Source organism: Fomitopsis serialis (genome assembly GCF_022376445.1).
Source record: "Fomitopsis serialis strain Sig1Antser10 chromosome Unknown B0H18scaffold_2, whole genome shotgun sequence".
In the NCBI taxonomy this organism is placed as follows: Eukaryota; Fungi; Basidiomycota; class Agaricomycetes; order Polyporales; family Fomitopsidaceae; genus Fomitopsis; species Fomitopsis serialis.
The window spans coordinates 896798-915602 of record NW_025954962.1 but is presented as its reverse complement, the minus strand read 5'-3'; the positions used below and the strand labels follow the sequence as shown (position 1 = coordinate 915602).

General features: G+C 57.8%; 6 protein-coding genes and 1 non-coding gene across 7 annotated transcripts; 3 read left to right on the top strand and 4 right to left on the bottom strand.

Annotated features, from left to right (window-relative positions):
- The first annotated feature begins 32 nt into the window (after positions 1-32).
- B0H18DRAFT_1206218 (uncharacterized protein) lies at positions 33-1254 on the top strand. The gene is made up of 2 exons (XM_048036164.1): positions 33-771; positions 822-1254. The coding sequence occupies exons 1-2, from the start codon at positions 326-328 to the stop codon at positions 1087-1089; spliced, it is 714 nt and encodes a 237-aa protein (XP_047900442.1). The 5' UTR covers positions 33-325; the 3' UTR covers positions 1090-1254.
- Positions 1255-1322: 68 nt separating this feature from the next.
- On the bottom strand, positions 1323-1419 carry B0H18DRAFT_t9. The gene has a single exon. It is a non-coding gene; the product is annotated as a tRNA-Lys (tRNA).
- A 128-nt stretch (positions 1420-1547) lies between these two features.
- B0H18DRAFT_1113203 (uncharacterized protein) lies at positions 1548-3184 on the top strand (the record flags this gene model as incomplete). Its single annotated transcript, XM_048032914.1, has 4 exons — positions 1548-2372; positions 2431-2687; positions 2740-2972; positions 3030-3184. The coding sequence occupies 4 exons, from the start codon at positions 1548-1550 to the stop codon at positions 3182-3184; spliced, it is 1470 nt and encodes a 489-aa protein (XP_047900441.1).
- A 160-nt stretch (positions 3185-3344) lies between these two features.
- B0H18DRAFT_1113202 (HIT-like domain-containing protein) lies at positions 3345-3999 on the bottom strand (the record flags this gene model as incomplete). Its single annotated transcript, XM_048032913.1, has 3 exons — positions 3345-3629; positions 3685-3828; positions 3907-3999. The coding sequence occupies 3 exons, from the start codon at positions 3997-3999 to the stop codon at positions 3345-3347; spliced, it is 522 nt and encodes a 173-aa protein (XP_047900440.1).
- A 346-nt stretch (positions 4000-4345) lies between these two features.
- B0H18DRAFT_970186 (uncharacterized protein) lies at positions 4346-6151 on the top strand. Its single transcript, XM_048043682.1, has 5 exons — positions 4346-4453; positions 4513-4778; positions 4841-5717; positions 5741-5935; positions 5970-6151. Exons 1-5 carry the CDS (start codon positions 4370-4372, stop codon positions 6030-6032), a joined length of 1485 nt encoding a protein of 494 aa, XP_047900439.1. The 5' UTR covers positions 4346-4369; the 3' UTR covers positions 6033-6151.
- Positions 6152-7844: 1693 nt separating this feature from the next.
- On the bottom strand, positions 7845-10921 carry B0H18DRAFT_1081562 (uncharacterized protein; the record flags this gene model as incomplete). Its single annotated transcript, XM_048031413.1, has 16 exons — positions 7845-7991; positions 8048-8076; positions 8192-8298; positions 8361-8386; positions 8457-8525; positions 8583-8590; positions 8611-8641; positions 8728-8770; positions 8890-9043; positions 9215-9315; positions 9633-9730; positions 9854-9933; positions 10007-10172; positions 10246-10563; positions 10626-10673; positions 10730-10921. The coding sequence occupies 16 exons, from the start codon at positions 10919-10921 to the stop codon at positions 7845-7847; spliced, it is 1617 nt and encodes a 538-aa protein (XP_047900438.1).
- A 3350-nt stretch (positions 10922-14271) lies between these two features.
- On the bottom strand, positions 14272-18455 carry B0H18DRAFT_950236 (uncharacterized protein; the record flags this gene model as incomplete). Its single annotated transcript, XM_048041946.1, has 11 exons — positions 14272-14587; positions 14653-14693; positions 14739-15103; positions 15161-15298; positions 15350-15673; positions 15727-15897; positions 15948-16949; positions 17117-17190; positions 17243-17974; positions 18023-18093; positions 18150-18455. 11 exons carry the CDS (start codon positions 18453-18455, stop codon positions 14272-14274), a joined length of 3540 nt encoding a protein of 1179 aa, XP_047900437.1.
- Positions 18456-18805: the final 350 nt, after the last annotated feature.

Here is an 18805-nt window from a genome sequence, read left to right as displayed (position 1 = left end):
CCGACCAACAATGCAATGGTAACTTTCGCGTGTCTTCTACGCAATTGTTTCGGAAGGTGCGTGTGGTCCAGTCTTTGAGCCACTGTGACTCGTGGTCGACGCTTTGACCTTTGATGGGCCACTCGCATGCGAAGAAAGGCCAATAATGCCTTGAGTTGTGCCCAAAGAAAGACGACAATGACGCTAGCGTGGCCAACATGTGTATCCATGGTTATAAGGGCTCCGTATCCACCGCTGTTCGTCATTGACATCCGTGCTTTGCTCTTGCATCCCTTTCATCCTTTCCACTTTCACCCCTTCCACTCCCCCCTCCCGGACGATCGCCATGACTGCCGGATCGACCCTTGACATTATCTTCGATGAGTCTACTGCAGTCCGGCTCCACTCGCCGTCCAAGAAGTCTCCGGACGCCTACGTGAAGCTAGCCTCCAAGTGGAAATTCTGCGCAGACGCTACGCCCGTCGGACCCACTCAAGGGGCGTTGAACGTCAGCCAGGTCTACCACGCCACACTCGAAACGTACCAGTCGCCCGTCGCCCGCAGTCGGGCGGACCCTATCGAGGTCGCCGTGAAGTGGGTTCGCGGATCGCTGGGGGTGGAGAAGATGCGCTACGAAGCTGCCCTGTACAAAGGCAAGCTCAAGCACTTACAGGGCGATGTCGTCCCCCGCTGCTACGGATTCTTCACCGGAGAGGTTGACGGCGAAGTGTCAGGCTGTCTCGTTCTTGAGCGGTGCAACAACTCATACTCTCTCAAGCGAGAAGAGCTCAAGTGAGTAGATATATGCTTCCCATCGCGAACGGCGCGCTGACCGTCCTTAGTCGCCGACGCATGTCAGCGATTTACCGCTTGCACGCCGAGGGCATTGTGCACGGCCAGTTGCGAGACGCGGGCCACTTCCTGTACTCTCAAGACGGCCGAGTGCGCATCGTGGATTTCTCGACGGCGCAACTGCACCATTGTCCGAACCACTGGGATGGGTCCGCTTTCGAGCGAGGCCCCTCGCCCGAACCTTGTGAAGAGGTGAGCACAATGGAGGTGTGCCTAGGGATCTGCTCGGCTGGCGGCTGGGCGATTCAAGGCTATTGAAGGCTATTGACTGCGGTGACGGTCTATTCGTGATTGGTCTGCTGGTCGGACGGAACAGGCATTAAGTATGCACGCATTGCGCTACGTTCGTTCCATTCTCATATGTAATATTTTTTTCCATTGCTACTGCATGCGATATGTAGAAGTATCTAGAGTCGACCGTATATATGAGATGCCTGTGCTTGTGACAAAATGAGTCAAGAAGGCCACACGCGGCGTAACAAAAACGTAGTAGCCCACCGCGAGGGTCGAACTCGCAGCCTTCAGATTCCGCTTGCCATTTCAGGCTCACTAAGAGTCTGACGCTCTATCCGATTGAGCTAGGCAGGCATTGTGAGTATCGGCTATTGCATATGTATGTTCCTCTTGAGCTTTCCCGACATCGGTTGCCTGGTGCAAGAGGGCGATCGCCAACGTCTTTCGTCATAGTGCGCTACTAGAATGTGGATCCGTGCGCCATGGCCTCCCCTGCGGACACAAATGGCGCCTCTCCTTCGCACACGAAACGTCCACTGCAGCGAAACTCCTCCAAGCTTGGTCGTTCTTTGAGTTATATCTCGTCCGCTCTGAGCCTCGGATCGTCCAGCAACATGTCGAGCACCCGCAGACGTGCGAACACGAAGCTCACGCCTTTCGAGCGATTCATGCAACTCGGGAGGAGGAACAGTGACGGGACTACCCAGTTTCCTCCCCCGCATTGGACTGATTCCGCAGATGCTGCATCTTCGAGCACGTCGCAGGCAGATGCACCAGCGGTGGAAGGTAACATCGGTGTTGCTACAGATGCGCCAGTGCGGTCAGGGTCGCCGGAAACCATCCTCATAGAGCGCGAGGACCTCCTTGCCACCCCCACAACCGCTGAGCCCCAAGCGGTTGCGGATGTACCTGAGGAGTCCCCAGAAGCTGAAGGAGAAGACGGGCATGCAGACTCAGAGCCTGCCCCGGAGCCCTCATACCTCGCACGCAAGATTCAAGCGCTACTCGCGACCCTACCTATTCCGTCCCAGCCGCAGACACCAGCCGTGGAGACTGTACCATCCAGCCAGGCGGATCCCGCGCATCTGCCAAAGCTCCCGCTGCCTGCCTGGATCGCAGATTCACGACTCATGTCGTACATAACCTCGCCACAGGTCATGAACGGCTCCGCGGCGAAGGACCGCGCGAGCGTATGGGACATGCTGGATCGGCTGAAGTCCACAACGGGTATGTCGAGGTCTACGTCATCCGCAGACAAGGGCAAGGCACCTGCGGGACCAGCAGACGGAGTGGCCTCTGCACCTCCAGTGAGGACGTTTCGACGACGACGATCGCGCGAGTATGATGCTGTACGCGCCGCTCGAGCCCGACGACAGCTCGGAGGTCGAGATTGCACGCTCGGAGGTGATTTCCATGTTCAGCGACCAGACGACCATACATGAGCACGAGCCGGAGACGAAGGAGGAGAAAACACTACGAGAGCGTCTGGCGCATATGTGGCCGGCGGATGGGATGCGGATCGGTGGGCATAGACTTCCGACGGAGCAGCCTACGGAGAGGAGGATATGGGTGCCGTCGAAGGACAAGATCTCGTTGGAGATTCGGTGGTGGGGATATAGAATGTATGTACTCCTCTGCATGGAACTGTGTGCGACTGCTGACCGTAGGGTGTAGTTACTTACCGCCGCCGGTTTTGGGTGTTCTGGACAACAAACGTATGGAAAGTACCAAGCGCGCTGCACTATTGACAACCGCTCTCAAGTGGCTCCTGGATCACATACCAATGGCAGCTATCCCCATCCAGATGCGACCTGCCATGCCACTGTTTAAGCGCATCATTCCGTACATGGGCTATATCGGCGCGTTCGTCGCGTGGAGTTGGGATGCGATCAGAGCATTCGACAAGGGTGCGTGTATATAGCCTCACACACGGTCGAGCGCATCAAATTGATTTATTCCCCCAGGAAACGGCGTGACTCTCACCGCCACTTGGCTACTCACCTTTGCTCTCGTCCCCGGAACCTGGGACGACGATATGTTCCCGGAGGTGGCGCCACCAGCCCCTGCTTCGGGCAACCCTCCCATTGGCACCCCGGGGGCCACAAGCCAGAAGGCATGAGTGGTCATCAGTGTGATATCATTGTGTCTATCGATGATACCCGGACTGTACGGATAGCTTTTCATCGTACCTATGAATGGGGCCTTCATTCTTGTATCATAAATGTCTCTAGACGGCACGCTAATACATACTGCTTCCGGGCTCCTCATGTATTGCCAGCCTAGTCCACCTGTAGCTCCTCGTCTTTGTACTTTGCGAACACTTCTCGCAGCCACTCAGCTTCCCTCTCCATCTCCTCTGTGGTCCGCGGCTTGCGATCCTCGTCCGCATCGACCTTCAGTGGCTCTGCTGCTTGGACTGCTTGGACTTCTTCCGACAGACCTCCTTCGGCCTTCTCGACGGCGGGATAGATGTCGTCGTTGTTGGCAAAACGGTCGCCGAGCAGTCGGCGGGGCAGGAGGTGGAAGTGGACATGCGGCACCGTCTGGCCTGCAGCTTTGCCATCCTACGGAAAGGGTGCATTACATGACGAGGCGGCATTATATTGCGCGTGCACTCACCTGGCAGGCGATGGTCAATCCGTCCGCCGCGTATGCTTTCTGGATCACCTTGCCAACGTGGTTACGGAGTACATCAACGAGCGAGCTCCTTCGCGTTGAGCTCTGAGAGCCGTTGAACCGGACGTGCCGGAATGACGAGTACATCTGTCAGGCGAATGAACATGACCTTCCTTCCGTACCGCGGGCATGTGCATACAGCGGATGCTACTTACGGCCTGGTACGATTGGCTTGAGATTCACGATGGCATATGTGAGTGGGTTGCGGTAGAATGCTTGTTTGGTCACTTCAAAGGTGGAGAATAATAGGCTGGACATGGTGTTGCGAGTTCTTATGGCACTGTGAGCCTCATTGCGACTGCGAGGGTTGCTCGAGGCGTGAGAGAAGGTGTAGCGCCCACTCGCTCGATCGAAGAATGCCATTCGAACGGGGAACTAACACCCCACGAGGCTACCGACCACTTGTCATTGTCGCGAGCTGCAGGCTGTCTGCATGCCCGTAGCCGATATCTGCGCATGCGGGTGCTGCAACATGGCTCAGTCCAGCTGGATTTGAGCCAGCCACCGCCCTCTGCATTCCCGGGCCGTGCTTAGATATGACATCAGCGGGCGGATTAATAATCATGATTGACCCTAGCTATTATGCTGCTGTAAGTCGGCGACAGCATTGCTCTTGCTCTAGTTCTACATGGTCGCTGCTCTTGAGTCTCTGCCCTCCGAGCTTTATATTGCCATCCTATCGCACATATCGCCTCGGGATCTGCAGCATACCGTCCTCTCTCTGACACGAGCTGCGCCACGGTCTCCTATCCATCCTATCTCGTCTTCGAGCATGTCCGTCTGACGCACGGTAACCAAGTCATCCGGCTCTACACTCGTCTCCGCAAGAGCCCTGAAGATGCAGACCGCGTCCGGCACCTCTCCTTGGAGTGCTGGACCGTCGATGCGGATGTGGTGGTCAACCTGATCGCGCTGTTACACCGTATGAGGGAGATGTCACTTCTCATTGGACCCAATTTTGCTCCGGAGCACCTGGAGGAGATGTTCCAGAAGCCGAAGCATGGATTGAGGTTCATTTCGTTGCGGTTCAGGCCATAGTGAGTCTCCTTGAACTTGCACAGACCAGGCGGGAATGAATGCGGACCTTGTGGTGAAACAGCGTCCAGCGGGCAACGTACTACCAGTTCCTCAAGGGAGCATATTTCGACACAACTCTTCTCGCATTCTCCCGCTGGCCCGCAGAGGACCTCCCTACGCTCTCCATTGTGCAAGATCCACTGGAGCCTTCGATCGCACCTACCAAGTTTGCCCAACCCTTGGTCTTCTTCCGACTTGACCCCCTGTCCACTCTCGCCTGCTCGCCGTTCCTCGAGGGCCTCCGCCACTTCCGATTACGCGTGCCCGCGCGGCAAGCAGCGCGCTTCCTCTACGCCCTGCCCAATGCCCTCCCGCGAGTTGAGCTGTTGGACATGTCCACCTGCAACGTCCTCGAGTCGGACGTCGAGGGCATGCTCGGCCGCTTCGGACGCCTCCGCTCGCTAGTTCTCGACGGCTGCTACATCGTCTCTCAGCGCGCCGTCGCCGATGGACAAGACCCCGAGGAGGCGCTCGGCCACTGGGCCGCCCTCGGTAAGATGATGGCACTGGCGGGCGCGAAGTACGCTAGGGAGCGCGAGAAGCGGCTGAAGCTCTGGATCGAGGCCGTTCGTGCTCGGGCGGCGGCTGCGCAGGTGGGTGAGGGGGTCGTACAGGAGCAGGCACCTGCCCCGCCTCGCGCAAGGCGTGGTCGCCGCGGGCTTGCGACCGCTACCATCTCCCTCCGCGACAGCCCGCCGAAGGACCCGGTTGTTCTCCCCAAACTCCCTGCAGGAGCGCCCCCTGGTGCTCCGCCTCCGAACCAACGGATCCGCATCTTGCCGTCCCTCCCAGCCCTTCGGTCCCTCGCAACCACCCCGCCTGCGTCCGTTGGCCCGGATAAGCACGATACTATCCGCGCTGAGTTCGCGCGGGGCTGGGGGAGGGCATCGCGCAGCTGTGTGCGGTGCGCGCACGGTTAAAGACGAGCTGGGGGAACGGCGTGCGCATTGTGCGGTTCGATCCGGACTACGAGGCGGATGAGGAGGACGGCGACGGCGAAGACGGACTTGCGGGACTGATGGACGTCGAGGACGAGCGGGCGTTTGTGATCAAGACCAAGGCTGTAGATGGCAGTGGCGAAGACAAGGCGGAGATGCTGGGTGTTGACGACGGACGTGTCCCATGCTATGTTTGGCGGGCCCGGACCGAAGGAAGGGCATATGGAGGGGTGTGGCCATCAGCTTGGATGGGATGTTTGGCATGACGAGCTTTAGTATCAGTTCCCCCTCGCTCACTGGCAGGATAATGATATAGAATGGACCTGTATCATACACTGTATTGTACATCATGATTGCTAGTCGCGCATAGATAGACCCTGTTTGCATCCACCCAATCCTTGAAAATTGTCGAGAAAGTATCGCAGGTCCTCAACGGCTCATCCACCCGTCAAGCCAGCTGCTATGCCGGAGCCCGTTGGCCTGTCGGACCCGATACGAATCCATGCCAGTGTCAGGCCCGTACGTTTCTTCGAGCAGCGCCAGCTCTGGGCAGCGGCTGCACTTCTCCGGGGTGTCCTCGGAATTGTCGGGTTGAGCATGAGCGGCGTCCCGCCTGGGCAGTTGTGCAAGCTTGCATGCGAGAATTGACGATCCGCATGGTGTTGTCCTTCGAGCTCGCGACGTAGTGGTCGTCGTCGCCCGATAGGCGGCCGTGGCATACGCGAACGTTGTGGATTCGCGCTGCGACGAAGAGTTTCTGCCTACTGCACAAACAACATGTATTCAGCGATAGACGGTGGAACTAGCGGATGCATCACTCACTTTCGTTCCCAGAGATCGGGATGAGGCTCGCCGCCACACCACTCCGTCAATAAGCACCCGACCTCCACGTCGTCAACCCTTCCACACAGAACCCTAGAACTTGGGCACCGAGATCCCTGCTCATCTTCAGCGGATTCTCGTAAAACCCACTTCCTTCAGGAGCATGTCGATGCCTAGCGCTCCTGTCGCCACTTGACGGCCACATCGATCGGCGCCGAGTCGGAATCTTCTCCAAATATTGAGGTTGAATACATTTGTGCGCTGTAGACGGCCTTGTAATCTTTCTTGCCGTGGACTGGATGGCATTCCGGTGCATTGAGATAGGGGTTCCCGACCTTGATGAGGTTCCGGACGGCGCGGTTGGGGTACGCCCCGGAGGAGGAAGCGAGAGAGTAGGACATGTCCGGCTTGAAGCAGACCTTGACAACGCTGAAAGCTTGGCCTCGAGTCGGTGTCGACATGATAAGTTCACCTTCCGAGCACAGAGCCACGGAACACGGGAGGACGCGCCGAATGCAGTGCCGTCATGAGAATCGACACCAGCCGTATTTATGCTCGCCCATTCACATTGTGCACCGATTTGGGTCTACGAGTGGCCACCGTGGTCTTCCAGGTGTGGCGGGAAACCATGGCAACGACAATTGGGTCAAAACGTGCGGGGCCACAATGCCACTGAAGGCCGCTAGTTGCGGAGATTAGCAGTGAGACATTAATCGATCCACACACCGCCTCGGAGTGGGATCATTCATCGGAGGCCCTTCGAATAAAGGCGGCGGTGATGAGCCGCACGCATGAAGGTCTGGCTGAGTGTTTGAAGCATGTTACAGGCGGGCGTGCTTGGAAAAATACCATGTCTGCATTTCGTACAACCCACAAAGAGCAAGTACGCACTAGTCATCACTGAATGGCACACGACTGACAGCGCAGCACTCATGCTGGTAGAGATGTAAGCGCTCAAGATTGAGATCTGGCGAGTGTGAAGGACGTGAAGAGCAGTGTGACCTGGTGTGACTCCTACAATGCATAGTGCCAAGTAACGGGCGCTATGCTACGGCATAAACTAGTACTAGAGCTCCAAGCTACTCACCGACGTAGGCTGGTAAGCGTGGCAGCAGTCCTTCGCATGCAGATTCTTGCATCACCACGGGCAATCGACAATGCATCAGTCGTTTCTTACGCAACTTCGAAGTGAACATCGAATTCGCTAAAGACAAGCCAAATCCAGCACGTCTCCAACCATTTCACGAATTTTGGGCTGCCTGCTCCCTACTGGACAGAGCCATAACCAGAAGGACAGTTTGTGGCGGCGATAGAAGCACTGCCGCTACGCATGTAGCAGATCTTCGCGGGTATGCACTCGCCGGTACAGGCCGGCGACTGGACCGAACTCTTCCCTTGATACGTGTTGAAGAGCTATAAAAACAATATTCAGTTTCAAACTGCATTGCGCAGTCCGACAGGATTCTCACCTGAACGAGCGTCGAGTTCGCTTCCATCGCTATTTGATTTCGGATGCTCCGTGGTAAGTACCCTTCTGACGAACTCGCGGAGTCCACGCACCCTCGGTCACCAGATGCCACCACGTCGCATTCAAAGGGTCGTTAGGGCCCCACTCGATGCTCGCCCGTACGCCTCGCGCGCACTGTACTCGAGCTGATAGGTGGGCCCAAACTCCGTCTGCCCGTCCAGGGCGCCGAACGAATTGACGTCAGCGTACCAGCTGCGGGGCGTCGGGTTCGCTCAGTACGGCATGACCACCCCTGATGTCGCGCGGGCACTCACGTGTAGGAGTCCAAGACTTCGAACGTCTGGCGGAGTTCGCGGGTGGAGTCAGCATTACGGATCATCAGTGTGCCACCATGCTGGAGTGGGACGCACCCCGGAATCGACCTCGTACATGCGGAAGCCGGAGTTGAGGTTCGTCAGGGGGGTCACCGAGGGCATGATCTGGATCGATGATGGTTGTCATTCAATTTTACGAGGGCATACAGCAGCATGACCTACCCATGAGACTGCGAGGCGTTGTCCGCACTGATATCGGTGGCGTTGTTTGCGTAGTAGATCTGATTGAAGTATCATCAGAAATGCGGTGACACCGTGTGGGGAGCAGAGATGGCACGAACACTGAGCTCATCTTCGTGATCATGACCAAAGAAGAAGCTGCGATGACGTGGGGCGAGTAACGATCCACACTGTCCATCACGGTCAGAACAACGTAGAACGGGGCGTCGGAGACGCTCTTACATCTGATAGACTGCTGGGGATCCACAAGGTTAGGCGGTACAGAAAAGCCCGTGGAACGATGACATACAGAGGTTCTCGGTTCTTTAGGGCGTTAGTACCATCCCAGCCAGTAGGACGTGGCCAAGGATCCATGCTGATGCGCCGACAATCATGAGAACTGGGTCTGCATCGTAGGAAATTTTGGCACGTACCACGGTCACCGGCGTCCTCAGCGCTTGGAGCTCGTCGGTCAGGAAGCGCAGCATGCCCGAGTTTCGGACGACGACAGGTTCATGTAGTTGTAGTAGTTGGCCGTGTACCCTTTTGATTCAGACCGTCAGTCAAAGAAAGCATCAGTCAAAGGAGACGCACAGAAGTCAGTGTTCACGGTGATGATCCTCAGCCATCCGTACGCTGCACGGAGTATGCAGAATAGTGCGTGCGGGCTTGCTGGGCGGTCTCCGCGGAGAGCCAGCCCTCAATCTCCCATAGTGATGCAAGATGGTCGTAGTCCCTATATTCAAGTCAGTACGTTACATTTTGGGACGCTAGAATCTCGACAGACCAGTTGAACTGTCCGCTGATAGAGGATCAATGTCGTACGGAGAGTTCTGCGCCCTATTTCCAGGCATGGTTAGCAGTGTTAAACCACTCAATAACGATACATACTCGTTGTACGTATCGTGATTACCCATCACGGCATACACTGGCCCCGATTGATCTGCCGTTTCAAGAGATCGTACAGGACAGTCTCGAATACACCGTATATGCCCTTCAAGGGAGTTCAGCCACAGGTCGAGTGCCACCGGTGTGAGATAACCTTCATCTTACCTGGACAGTTCTTGTTCAGGGTCGTGCGAGACCAGGTCTCCGGTGTAGATAGTGAAGTTGAAGCCGTACTCTTCGGTTCCGGTGAGCACAGGGACAGCCTGGAGAGCAGCCAAGATGAGGGTAAACGGGCATCACTACAGCCGACTTAGTTAACAGAAAAGACGTTGTTCGAAGATGCCATACCAGAGTAGGCACCATACGTGGAGCAGGTGGACAGTGACGTTCGGGCTGTGCGAGTTGTACACGCCAGGACGGCAGCAAAGGTAATCAGTGCAGTTGGCCTCGGCGCCGATCATGTACCCTGTCAATGCGCGGTCCAACCCAATCAGCCTTCCGTGTCCACCAGCCATCATACGAACACGCGAACTACTGACGGGGATCGATGTGCAGGTCGGACATGTGCAGCACCTTGAGCCGCTCGCCCGTGGGCTGTTTGGGCGGCGGGAGCGGGTTAGGCTTCGGCTTCGCGAACCAATTCGTCAAGTCCAGAGGGCTGGTGCCTGGGTCCGGGCACGAGCTGAAGTACCGCTGGCAGATAACCTACGGCGAACCGCGAACGCCAAGTCAATCCCAACGGCCCAGGTCCACACACACCGTCCCAATCACCACGCACCTGGCCATCATAACCACCCACATCCGCATACGCGATCACCTGCGTGATCGGCGTGCCCAGGGTGTACACGCCGTACTCCGTCGCGCAGTCGTCCGAGTAGTCGAACGCCTCGCAGAGCGCGACGGCCAGGTTCGGGCCCTGCTCCGGCGCGGCGAGCGCGAGGAACTTGGCGACCTCGAGCCCGGCCAGACACGCAGCGCACGAGTCGCCCGCGAAGACGGAGCTATTCGCGATCGTGCTGATCTGCTGAATCGCATACTGGAGCAGTTGCGAGCCCGCGGCAGGTGGGGGAAGTGGGTGCGCCTCGTACGTGTCAAGCTGTGGAACCGCACCAGTCGCTGAGCCTAACTGAAGATGAAAAAGGTGAAGTGGGTGCGCACCTGCGGAATCGTCTCGGGGTTCGTCAGCCAATACGGAAAGACTTCGTGCTGAGGTAACCAGTTCAGTACGAACTCCGCGCGCATACCAAGCCCAACACGCTCACCGTGACGGGGTCAGAGATGACAGGCTGGGGCTCGGCCGTGGTCGCGGTCGGGTCGTTGTAGTACGCGGCGTACACAGAGGTGGGGAAGGCTCCAGAGAGCGTGTACGCGGTGGGCAGCGTCCCGCTCGCCTGGGCTGCGACGATCGCTGGGAGAACGGAGACACTGAACGCCCCGAGCACCTTACGCGCCATGGCTATCCGGATGCTGGTGAACTTCTAGCGGTCAGAACCACTGTGCGCGTCGCTCGCTGAGCCCCCGCATAATGGCCTCACACACGCATTAAATACTGGGTCGAAGCGAGGAAGGGGCCCGTGCGAGGGAACGCGCTCAACGATTTCCTCGAACGTGCGTGACTAGTGCCGTAATCATAGGCACAGACGGCCTCAGCAGAAACCGTTCTCACGAATCACAGTGAGATGCGGGTCGACGGCGACGAGCGCTGCCCCTGGGCCGAAGAGCATACGCATGGCTTGATGAACGTGCTGCAAAGTCTACTGGCGTTCCGTTTATAACGACGACTATTTTTTCAGTCAATCAACGTTCCGCCTGCAGGACGATAAGAAATAACCTCTGACCTGTGGGCGGCTGACGGTTTCTCCATCGCGCAGAGAGCATTCCACAGTCCACTGGGCACGGCGTTTGTCCTCGTGTCCCGCTGCTGATGGTTGTCGGACGCAGATTGCCCTGCAAAACATCCCAAAATGGGAATTGTCAGATCACCACAAGCGCACACAGGGCCGCGGCCCCGTCCAGCCTGGACCGCTGCGAGTAAAAGGCAGAGTATCGCTTTAAAAGACCTTGGCTGTTCGTCGCCGTCTGTCCTCCCCCTCTCCTCTTTATGCTCGGCATATGGCAATTGATCAGAGTGCGCTTTCTCGACGACAATTCCGGGCAACTCACCTGGCTGCCACACTGAACGGTTTAGGCAACTGGCACGCGACATACGATGGCAGCTTCAGGCCCACGTGCAAAAGCAGGACATAACACGTCTCAACCAATTGTATTCGAAGTCTAGCGGGTGCGGTACAAGTGAATGAAACCCCAAAGATGACGGAATATATAGGCATGGAGCGCACATTGACTTTACAGGCGAGATGCAGAGGTCGTAAGATAGGGCAATGCGATGGCGACGATACAGACGGGGAGAGCGAGATGAGGACGGGGATGACAGGAAGATCAACACGACAGGAATCCTAGGTACGAGGTATAATTCAGCTACGAGGACGATATGATATGTGGACTTATGGTACAGTGCAGAGACCGCGCTCGTAGTGTGTGGTGCAAAGGCGCAATATGTACAGTACCGGGGGCAGCGAGAGGTGAGTCGACGGCCGTGTGGGCGTGAACGTGTATGCGGTTGTCTGCGGCCGACAGCGGCGGCAGGCAAGGTGATGGGTGTCGCACCGAGGGGGTGCTGCAGATGGCTTGATGACATGTGCGCGTCGACGGCCGACAAGGCGCCATCGGAGGGTCAATTGCGGGTGGAATGTATGGGTCGCGCTCTTCAGAGCGGACGGCCCTCAGACGGAGTTGTTGGACTTGGTCGCCTGGGCGGCGGGGTGGGTGCCCAATTTCTTCTGTCTCTGCCTCTCCTCCTCCCGCTTCCTGGCCAATGCGATCTCTGCTGCTCTGGCGCGGGCCTTTTCCTCTGCTACGCGGCGCGACTCGGTCCAGAGACGGAGGGTATAGTCGTGGAGCGACTGCGCGTAGAGGACGAACGGATCGATGTCGGGGTGGTCTGGGTGCATGGACACGTTTGCCAGCATCATGCAGAGGGCGGCCGCAGACGGTGCACGATGCTGATCAGAGCACGGACGGGCTGTAGAGGGCGGAGTTCGCGGCGAGGGCAGCGGCGGGTGGGACTAGCCCCGTTGGGCCGGGGCGACGAGACGACGGCAGGATAAGTATGGGAGGGGACAGGGCCCGAGGTCGATTAGCTTTTAGGTGGGCGAGGGTGGCTACCCTGAAAAGAGGGTGCGTTCTCCGGTTGCAGAGCTCCATCGCGCACTCCCACCTCTCTTTGGCGGCCATCGCTCACGCCCACAGATCATCCCGGCTGCGTGGCCCGTGTGCACCGGGTAACGGCCGACAGGCGCTGCCTGCCGCGCACCGCTTGGCCTACTTCTGCCCCACCAGCTGCAGCCGGCTGCGCCATGCCCTCCCCGTCTGTTCCGTGTCTCTCTTTCCTTGCTATCTCCCATGCACCGCACAACGTCCGGCCGGGCGAGAGGGGCTGGTGCGCTAGTCTCGGGGGTGGCCGGGACGGTGAAGCTGAAGCCAAGTCTGAAAGTGAAAGGCCCCGTCGTCGCGCTCGCGGCGGGACGTCAGCTGAAACGGCCGCGAGCTTCTGCTCCACTGTGACAGCCGTGACGCAACGCCCGGCTGGCCACATTAGCCAGCCACCGCCAGCCACCGCCCATCACTGCTCCGCCCATGTGTCTCGCTCGCGATCGTCCTCGGCCTGTCCTCGTCGTCGCTCACTGCTCTGCACTTGCGACTGCCAAGCCTGGCGGAAATATTTAATCGAGGTGTTATCGGGCGCATCGCGTAACATCCTGGATATGTTCTCCCCAGCACCAGCACTTACATATTGCCCGTCCGGGGGCCACCCCGATTCCTTGATATCTCCCGCCGACTCCGGGGTGCCAGGGTTGTACCCTCTCTCTTTCTCTCCAGCATGTGCTCATAGCTACTCCTAGGCCTATCAATGCCCCGCATGTGCCTCCCAGTCAGCAACGAGCAAACAATGATGAAACCATGTCCCTGCGCAGCTGCGTCGCTTACCGGGAGCCTTGAGCCAGACCACCACAAGGATGCAGCACATGTCATCGACACGCTACTTTTCACTCTCAGCCCCGAGGCCCTATCTCGTCGCAGAAACTCTTCTCCCCCTCGGATTCTCGTAACGGTGACTTCTAAGTAGCTCGCTTTCTGATACTGATCTTCAGCGGCATGGTATACAGTGACCATCCTTGACATGGGGTAGAAGACTGCGACGTTGCCGTGATAAAGTGCTGCAACTGCGATCATGTATGATGCCCCTACTTAGACCAATCTGATTATTTAGTGAAGACCGAGAGTGCGTGTTTCTGCACGTCAACGTATACTCACAGGGACCAATTATGGCCCGGCTCCGCACAGCGGCGAGCTCTGCGCCTTTCGACGAGTCCAGCAAGGGCACTACACTGCAACTACAGGGCGTCGTCTCCGTACAGCGTGTTTGCACAACGTAAGTAAGCTCCGGCGCATCCATTTACGCAACTGTCCTTCCATTAGTCACAAGCCATCTCGGTACCGTACAGTTTCTGGGTCGTCAGTAAGTAATCATCAGTATCAGTAATATCATCAGTACAACAGGTCGTGACAAACATCAAGAGCGGTCTATCAGTCCGCATGAGCATGAATACAAAACACATATCACCAAGTTTAATGAAACAACAGCAGATGGCAGCACCGTCGGAAGCAATCAAGGGTAGGTGGGCAAGGGTTCGGCGAGGTGAGACGGAGAACAGGAACTGTCCATGAGGCCGCAGGTCGGTGGCTATGACCTGTCCTGGTGCGGCGTGTCTGCGAGGACAAGACCGTCTATGGAGGATGACGTCCTCTTTCGCCGGACATCGAGCGTCACCTGCAGGTGATGATACCGCATGAGGTCATACGCCTCCGAACGTCCCACCCCGCCCGCGTCGTTCGGCAGCCAAATGACAGGCGGGGGCGCCAGCAGTTCGGGCGCATACAACACGCCAGCCATCTCCTCGGCGTGGTCGGCGAACGGGAGCGCAGGGAGGTGCGGAGGCGCGTCGGGATGTGTGCGGCAGCACGCTCCGTGGCGGTCAGGTCGTCGAGCGTCTCCGTCGCTACACCCATATGCAGCACGCGATTAGCATAGGTCTCAGACGGAAGAGAGAAGGGCGCGACTCACGCAGCGGGACGGGTCCCCTCGTTTCCGATGGCGAGGGACGACTGCGAGGGTCAAGGACATCATGTCGAGGATCGACGCAAACGAACCGCGCATCCGGTGTTCCTCGCAGAGCTCACGAGGCTCAGGCTCTCCTCTTCCGCGACCCCCCTCTTCCCCGGCGTGCAGTACGCGCGAAGGTCTCCAACGAATCTGGGTGATAGGCTCAGTGAGCGCGGGCCAGGCAGCCGGGTCCTCCAGGCCGTATAGGACTCGACGAAGATGGACGTGAACACCGCGAACCCGCACAGGATGCCACCCTCATCCAGAGATCTCTGCTCAAGAGGAATGAGGCCCAATATAAGCGGTTGGAAAGCAAGCAGAGTGCCCAATCTGCGCACGAGCCATATCTGCAAGAGCCCGCCGGTGGAGGAGTGTGTCCGACCGTGAACATGACCGATCAAGAAGCGGTGCGCTGGCAATGAGCAACCAGGTTAGAAGCATCGGATCACGGACAGTAAACTCAACCTACCGATCAGAGTTAGAAGCAGCAGCAGTAATGCCGCCGGGGCCACAAGCGGAAACAACAGCGTAAAGGCAGCGGCATAAGCAAACGCCAGCACGCAACAGCTCAGCGCATACGTCGGGTTGTACGTCGTGGGGTAGACAGCTATCCCGTAATCAGGTCGGTCATCTGAGCAGAGATGTTCGTTAGACTCACCTCGGAAACGCTGTCTGGAGGTGATAGCCTCCCTCTCATGTCGGACCACGCGGATCAACCGGATCGGCTGCAGCAGAAGCAAGCCGGGGAATACGACTGCTACGGCCAAAAGCAGGAGGAGGGCGAGCATGCTCATGTAGATAATCCCGTCGGCTACGGAGGCGCTATCACCGATGTCGATGCTCCAAGAGTGCATTGCAAACAGCACTGCGCCTGCCGTGAAGAGCGCAATGCCTCCGACCACCGTGAGGACGTAGAACACCGTCTTGAACATCAGCAGCTGACTTCCGGAGAGCGAAACTGAAGGAAACAGTTGCCCGATATCTAAAAACGACTCAGTTGGTCGGCGCTACGGGAACTGAGGGCGTGATTCTTACAGGTTACGATCTTCAGGATGACGGCGATGAACAGGACGACGAGCAGGGCGGGTACTAGGTCTGTAGCGATTCCAGCTCCAAATTGCTGCCCCTCATTCAGACGCATCAAGAATGGGAAGTAGTGTGCAAAGTCTGGGGCCGTACTTAGAAACAGCGCGGCCACCGGCGTCACTGAATTGGACGTTAGCTTGGGAACGCTTCGGGCAGCATGCCTGACGTACGAATGACGGCCAGTATTATGGCGAAGGTCACGACAGCCGTCCAGAAGCCAACACTACGCATCGTGCTGCCCTCGTTTTGCAGCTCATCCCACCGAATGTCTTCCTTGGCCCGACCCTCGATGAGCTGAATCCCCGGTATGTACCGCAGACCACGGCCGATCATGAGCCAACCCTTGATGCGCGCGCCGTCCGCGATGTCATTGTAGCTCTCCGTCTGCACCTCGGATATCTCGAGGTTGATCGCCTTCAGCTTCGTCCGCCACTGGTTTATGTCCGCGTAGATCGCGCTGAGCGCGCCGTGGTCGACGCCGGACTGCGGGCGCACGAATGGCTGCCTCGGCTGCAATCGCAGATGGGGCGGTGGGACGTCCTCTCCTGTCTTCGCCTCGCGATTTCTCAGAGGAAACGATTCGCGCTGCAGCTCCACGCCCGTCTGTCGAGGGGGTCGCGGCCGTCTGCGTGAGCTCTTTGGGTACTCTTCGGCGTTATCAAACGCTTCCGGATCTTGTTCGAGGACGTCGTACCAGTCATCTTCGGACTCTGAGAGCATATGGTCCTGGGACGTGTGTGGTAGCAGCTGTGCGTATGGCGAGGTTGCGTCATTGAACCCGGATGTGTCCCACGACGAGTGCCTGTCACCGCCCCACTGTTGATCCAATGTTGCGGTCTCGGGCGTGCGCACTGCTTCCAGATTGCCGTCTCTGTTGACTGCCACCTGGCTGCCCATGGGTATCAGGCCGATGGTAGGATTGCTACTGTTCACCTCCTGGAAGCGGCTGCCTACGACTCGCTGATTGAACGAATCAGTCAGGCTGGGTCCGCGGTCAGGGGACGGGACACCTTGGTCAACGTCTGTGAACTGCCCGCCGCTAATGCCTGATACTCCGCGCAGCTTGTAATACTGAGAAGGCATGACATACGATGTGGGAGGGAGGGATGATGAACCGAACGCAGGATTCCTGCCGCGCCGCCGTTTGCGACGATTCTGGCCCATGTTAGTGACTGTATGACGACATTGGTCTGTGCAACTGACCTGTCCCGCTAGCGGACGCGGTCGACTAATGACGGGCCTCGTGGATGTTCCAGGTTCCTCGGCTATCGTGGACAGATGAGGCTGGAAGTCGGCAATAGATGGGTCGGGCGTTGACAGGCGGAAGCTCCGTATGTACTTCGCTTCAGCGATCTCCAGTTCTCCAAAATCTCATCGCGCTCGTCGATCAAGAGCGCAAGCTGAGTGGTGTCACTGAAGGAAGACATTATATACACGGATTATCGACAGCTCTAGGTACACTCACCCAATGGAAAAGAGGCTCTGAATGTCGACATCGAGTTGTCCCTTCTCTGCCTCGCTCCAGCCTGCGGTGTTTCGTCGCCTGTTGCGACGTTTCCCATTGCCGTTTCCGTCACCATTGTCCACCTCCAACGTCGAGCTCAATCCGGCCTTTACGACGAACTCCTTCACGCGTTTCTCACCCCAGCCGACCAGGCCTGGGGCATGACGCGCGCTCAGCCAGCCCAACTCAACGCCCTGGCAGCGCACGTTCACCCAGCACTCACGGTATGCTACGAGTTTGTTGAATTCGCGCATGAGCAGCCACAGAGCGGGCGTCAGCGTCAGTACTATCGCGAATATGGTCAGTATGATGAGGCGGATGCGGACATAAGGGGCTATGCTGAATCCGCCGGTCGTGTCGTCAAGCAGTTGAAGCAACCGGATCAGGCTGAGGTCCTGGAGAGTTGAGTACTGTCCGCGGTAGGCGAAGGGCAACGTGGAACTCGCTATGCACGGCGTCGCTGCCATGTACAGCGGCAATAGGCCGCCCAGACCTACGAATGACCAGATGGCTACGACCTGGATGCTTGTCCAGAGTGTCCTTTTGCTCAGCTCTTCATCGGAGGGGAATAATTCAGCGTCCCTAGCTGGGGATTTGCCCGCGCTAATGACGCCCTCGGGGATGGAGGATACGATGGGCGCGTCAAGGCATAGGAACCCCCATAGTGATGGTCCGAGAGGTTTTGAGCGAAGGCTGGCGACTCATGAGACACCCTGGCGGAGCAGATGAAACACCACGCACCCCTGGGGTGGAAACCATTCTCTCAACCCGTAGACTTGGCGGAAGCGTGGTCGCAGGATGGCGAACAGTAACTTCAACCGTAGTTGGTACGGTGTGGGTCATACGATGGTGAGCAAAGACCACTCACCCAGATGACTAGCCCAATGGCTGTTGGCAGAACGAGCGTCGAAAGTACACCGATAGCAGGTACATCTAGGCCATGGCCGATGCATACCGGCGAATCGGGCGGCGGCGCACGGATTAATCGCAAGTATGACTGGTCGATGGTGGGTTGCATGACAAGTGGATCTATGGAGGAATTATACAGAGGAGATTCATGAAGAGATGGTGTCGCATAAGCAGAGGGTGTATCGCGGAGAGTAGAAGGGCCGGGTATCGCGTCTTCGCTGGGATCGCTAGCAGCGTATCGCGGTAACGCTTCGTCTATTGGCATGGTCGGCGAGGACAAGACGCGTATCGGAGCGGACGCGAGAGTCTCGCGAGCTGCGACGGGTGTCGCGGTCGGAGGAGAGAGGGCGTCAGAAGACATGCCTGAGGGTCCAGCAGGGAAAGGTAATACAAGGTTCTCGTCGGATGTATTCCAGGATGCTCCCCTGGCATTCTCATGAGTGTCGTCAGATTGTCGAGGTCGTGAAGCCAAAGGAAGGACAGGAATGGTAGGTGGGCCGCGCATGGACTCCTAGCGAGTCTGCAGTGCCAGAGAGAAGGTGGGTGCGCGATGACTTCGAAAAGCGAGAAATGAACGCGAAGAACACCGCGGGGCCGCCCTCCGTGCGTGAGAGA

Coding starts and splice junctions, on each gene's coding strand:
- B0H18DRAFT_1206218 (XM_048036164.1), top strand. CDS start 326: ATGACTGCCGGATCGACCCTTGACATTATCTTCGATGAGTCTACTGCA. Junction 772..821: donor CTCAAGCGAGAAGAGCTCAA/GTGAGTAGATAT, acceptor GACCGTCCTTAG/TCGCCGACGCATGTCAGCGA.
- B0H18DRAFT_970186 (XM_048043682.1), top strand. CDS start 4,370: ATGGTCGCTGCTCTTGAGTCTCTGCCCTCCGAGCTTTATATTGCCATC. Junction 4,454..4,512: donor CTCGGGATCTGCAGCATACC/GTCCTCTCTCTG, acceptor CTCGTCTTCGAG/CATGTCCGTCTGACGCACGG. Junction 4,779..4,840: donor TCGTTGCGGTTCAGGCCATA/GTGAGTCTCCTT, acceptor GTGGTGAAACAG/CGTCCAGCGGGCAACGTACT.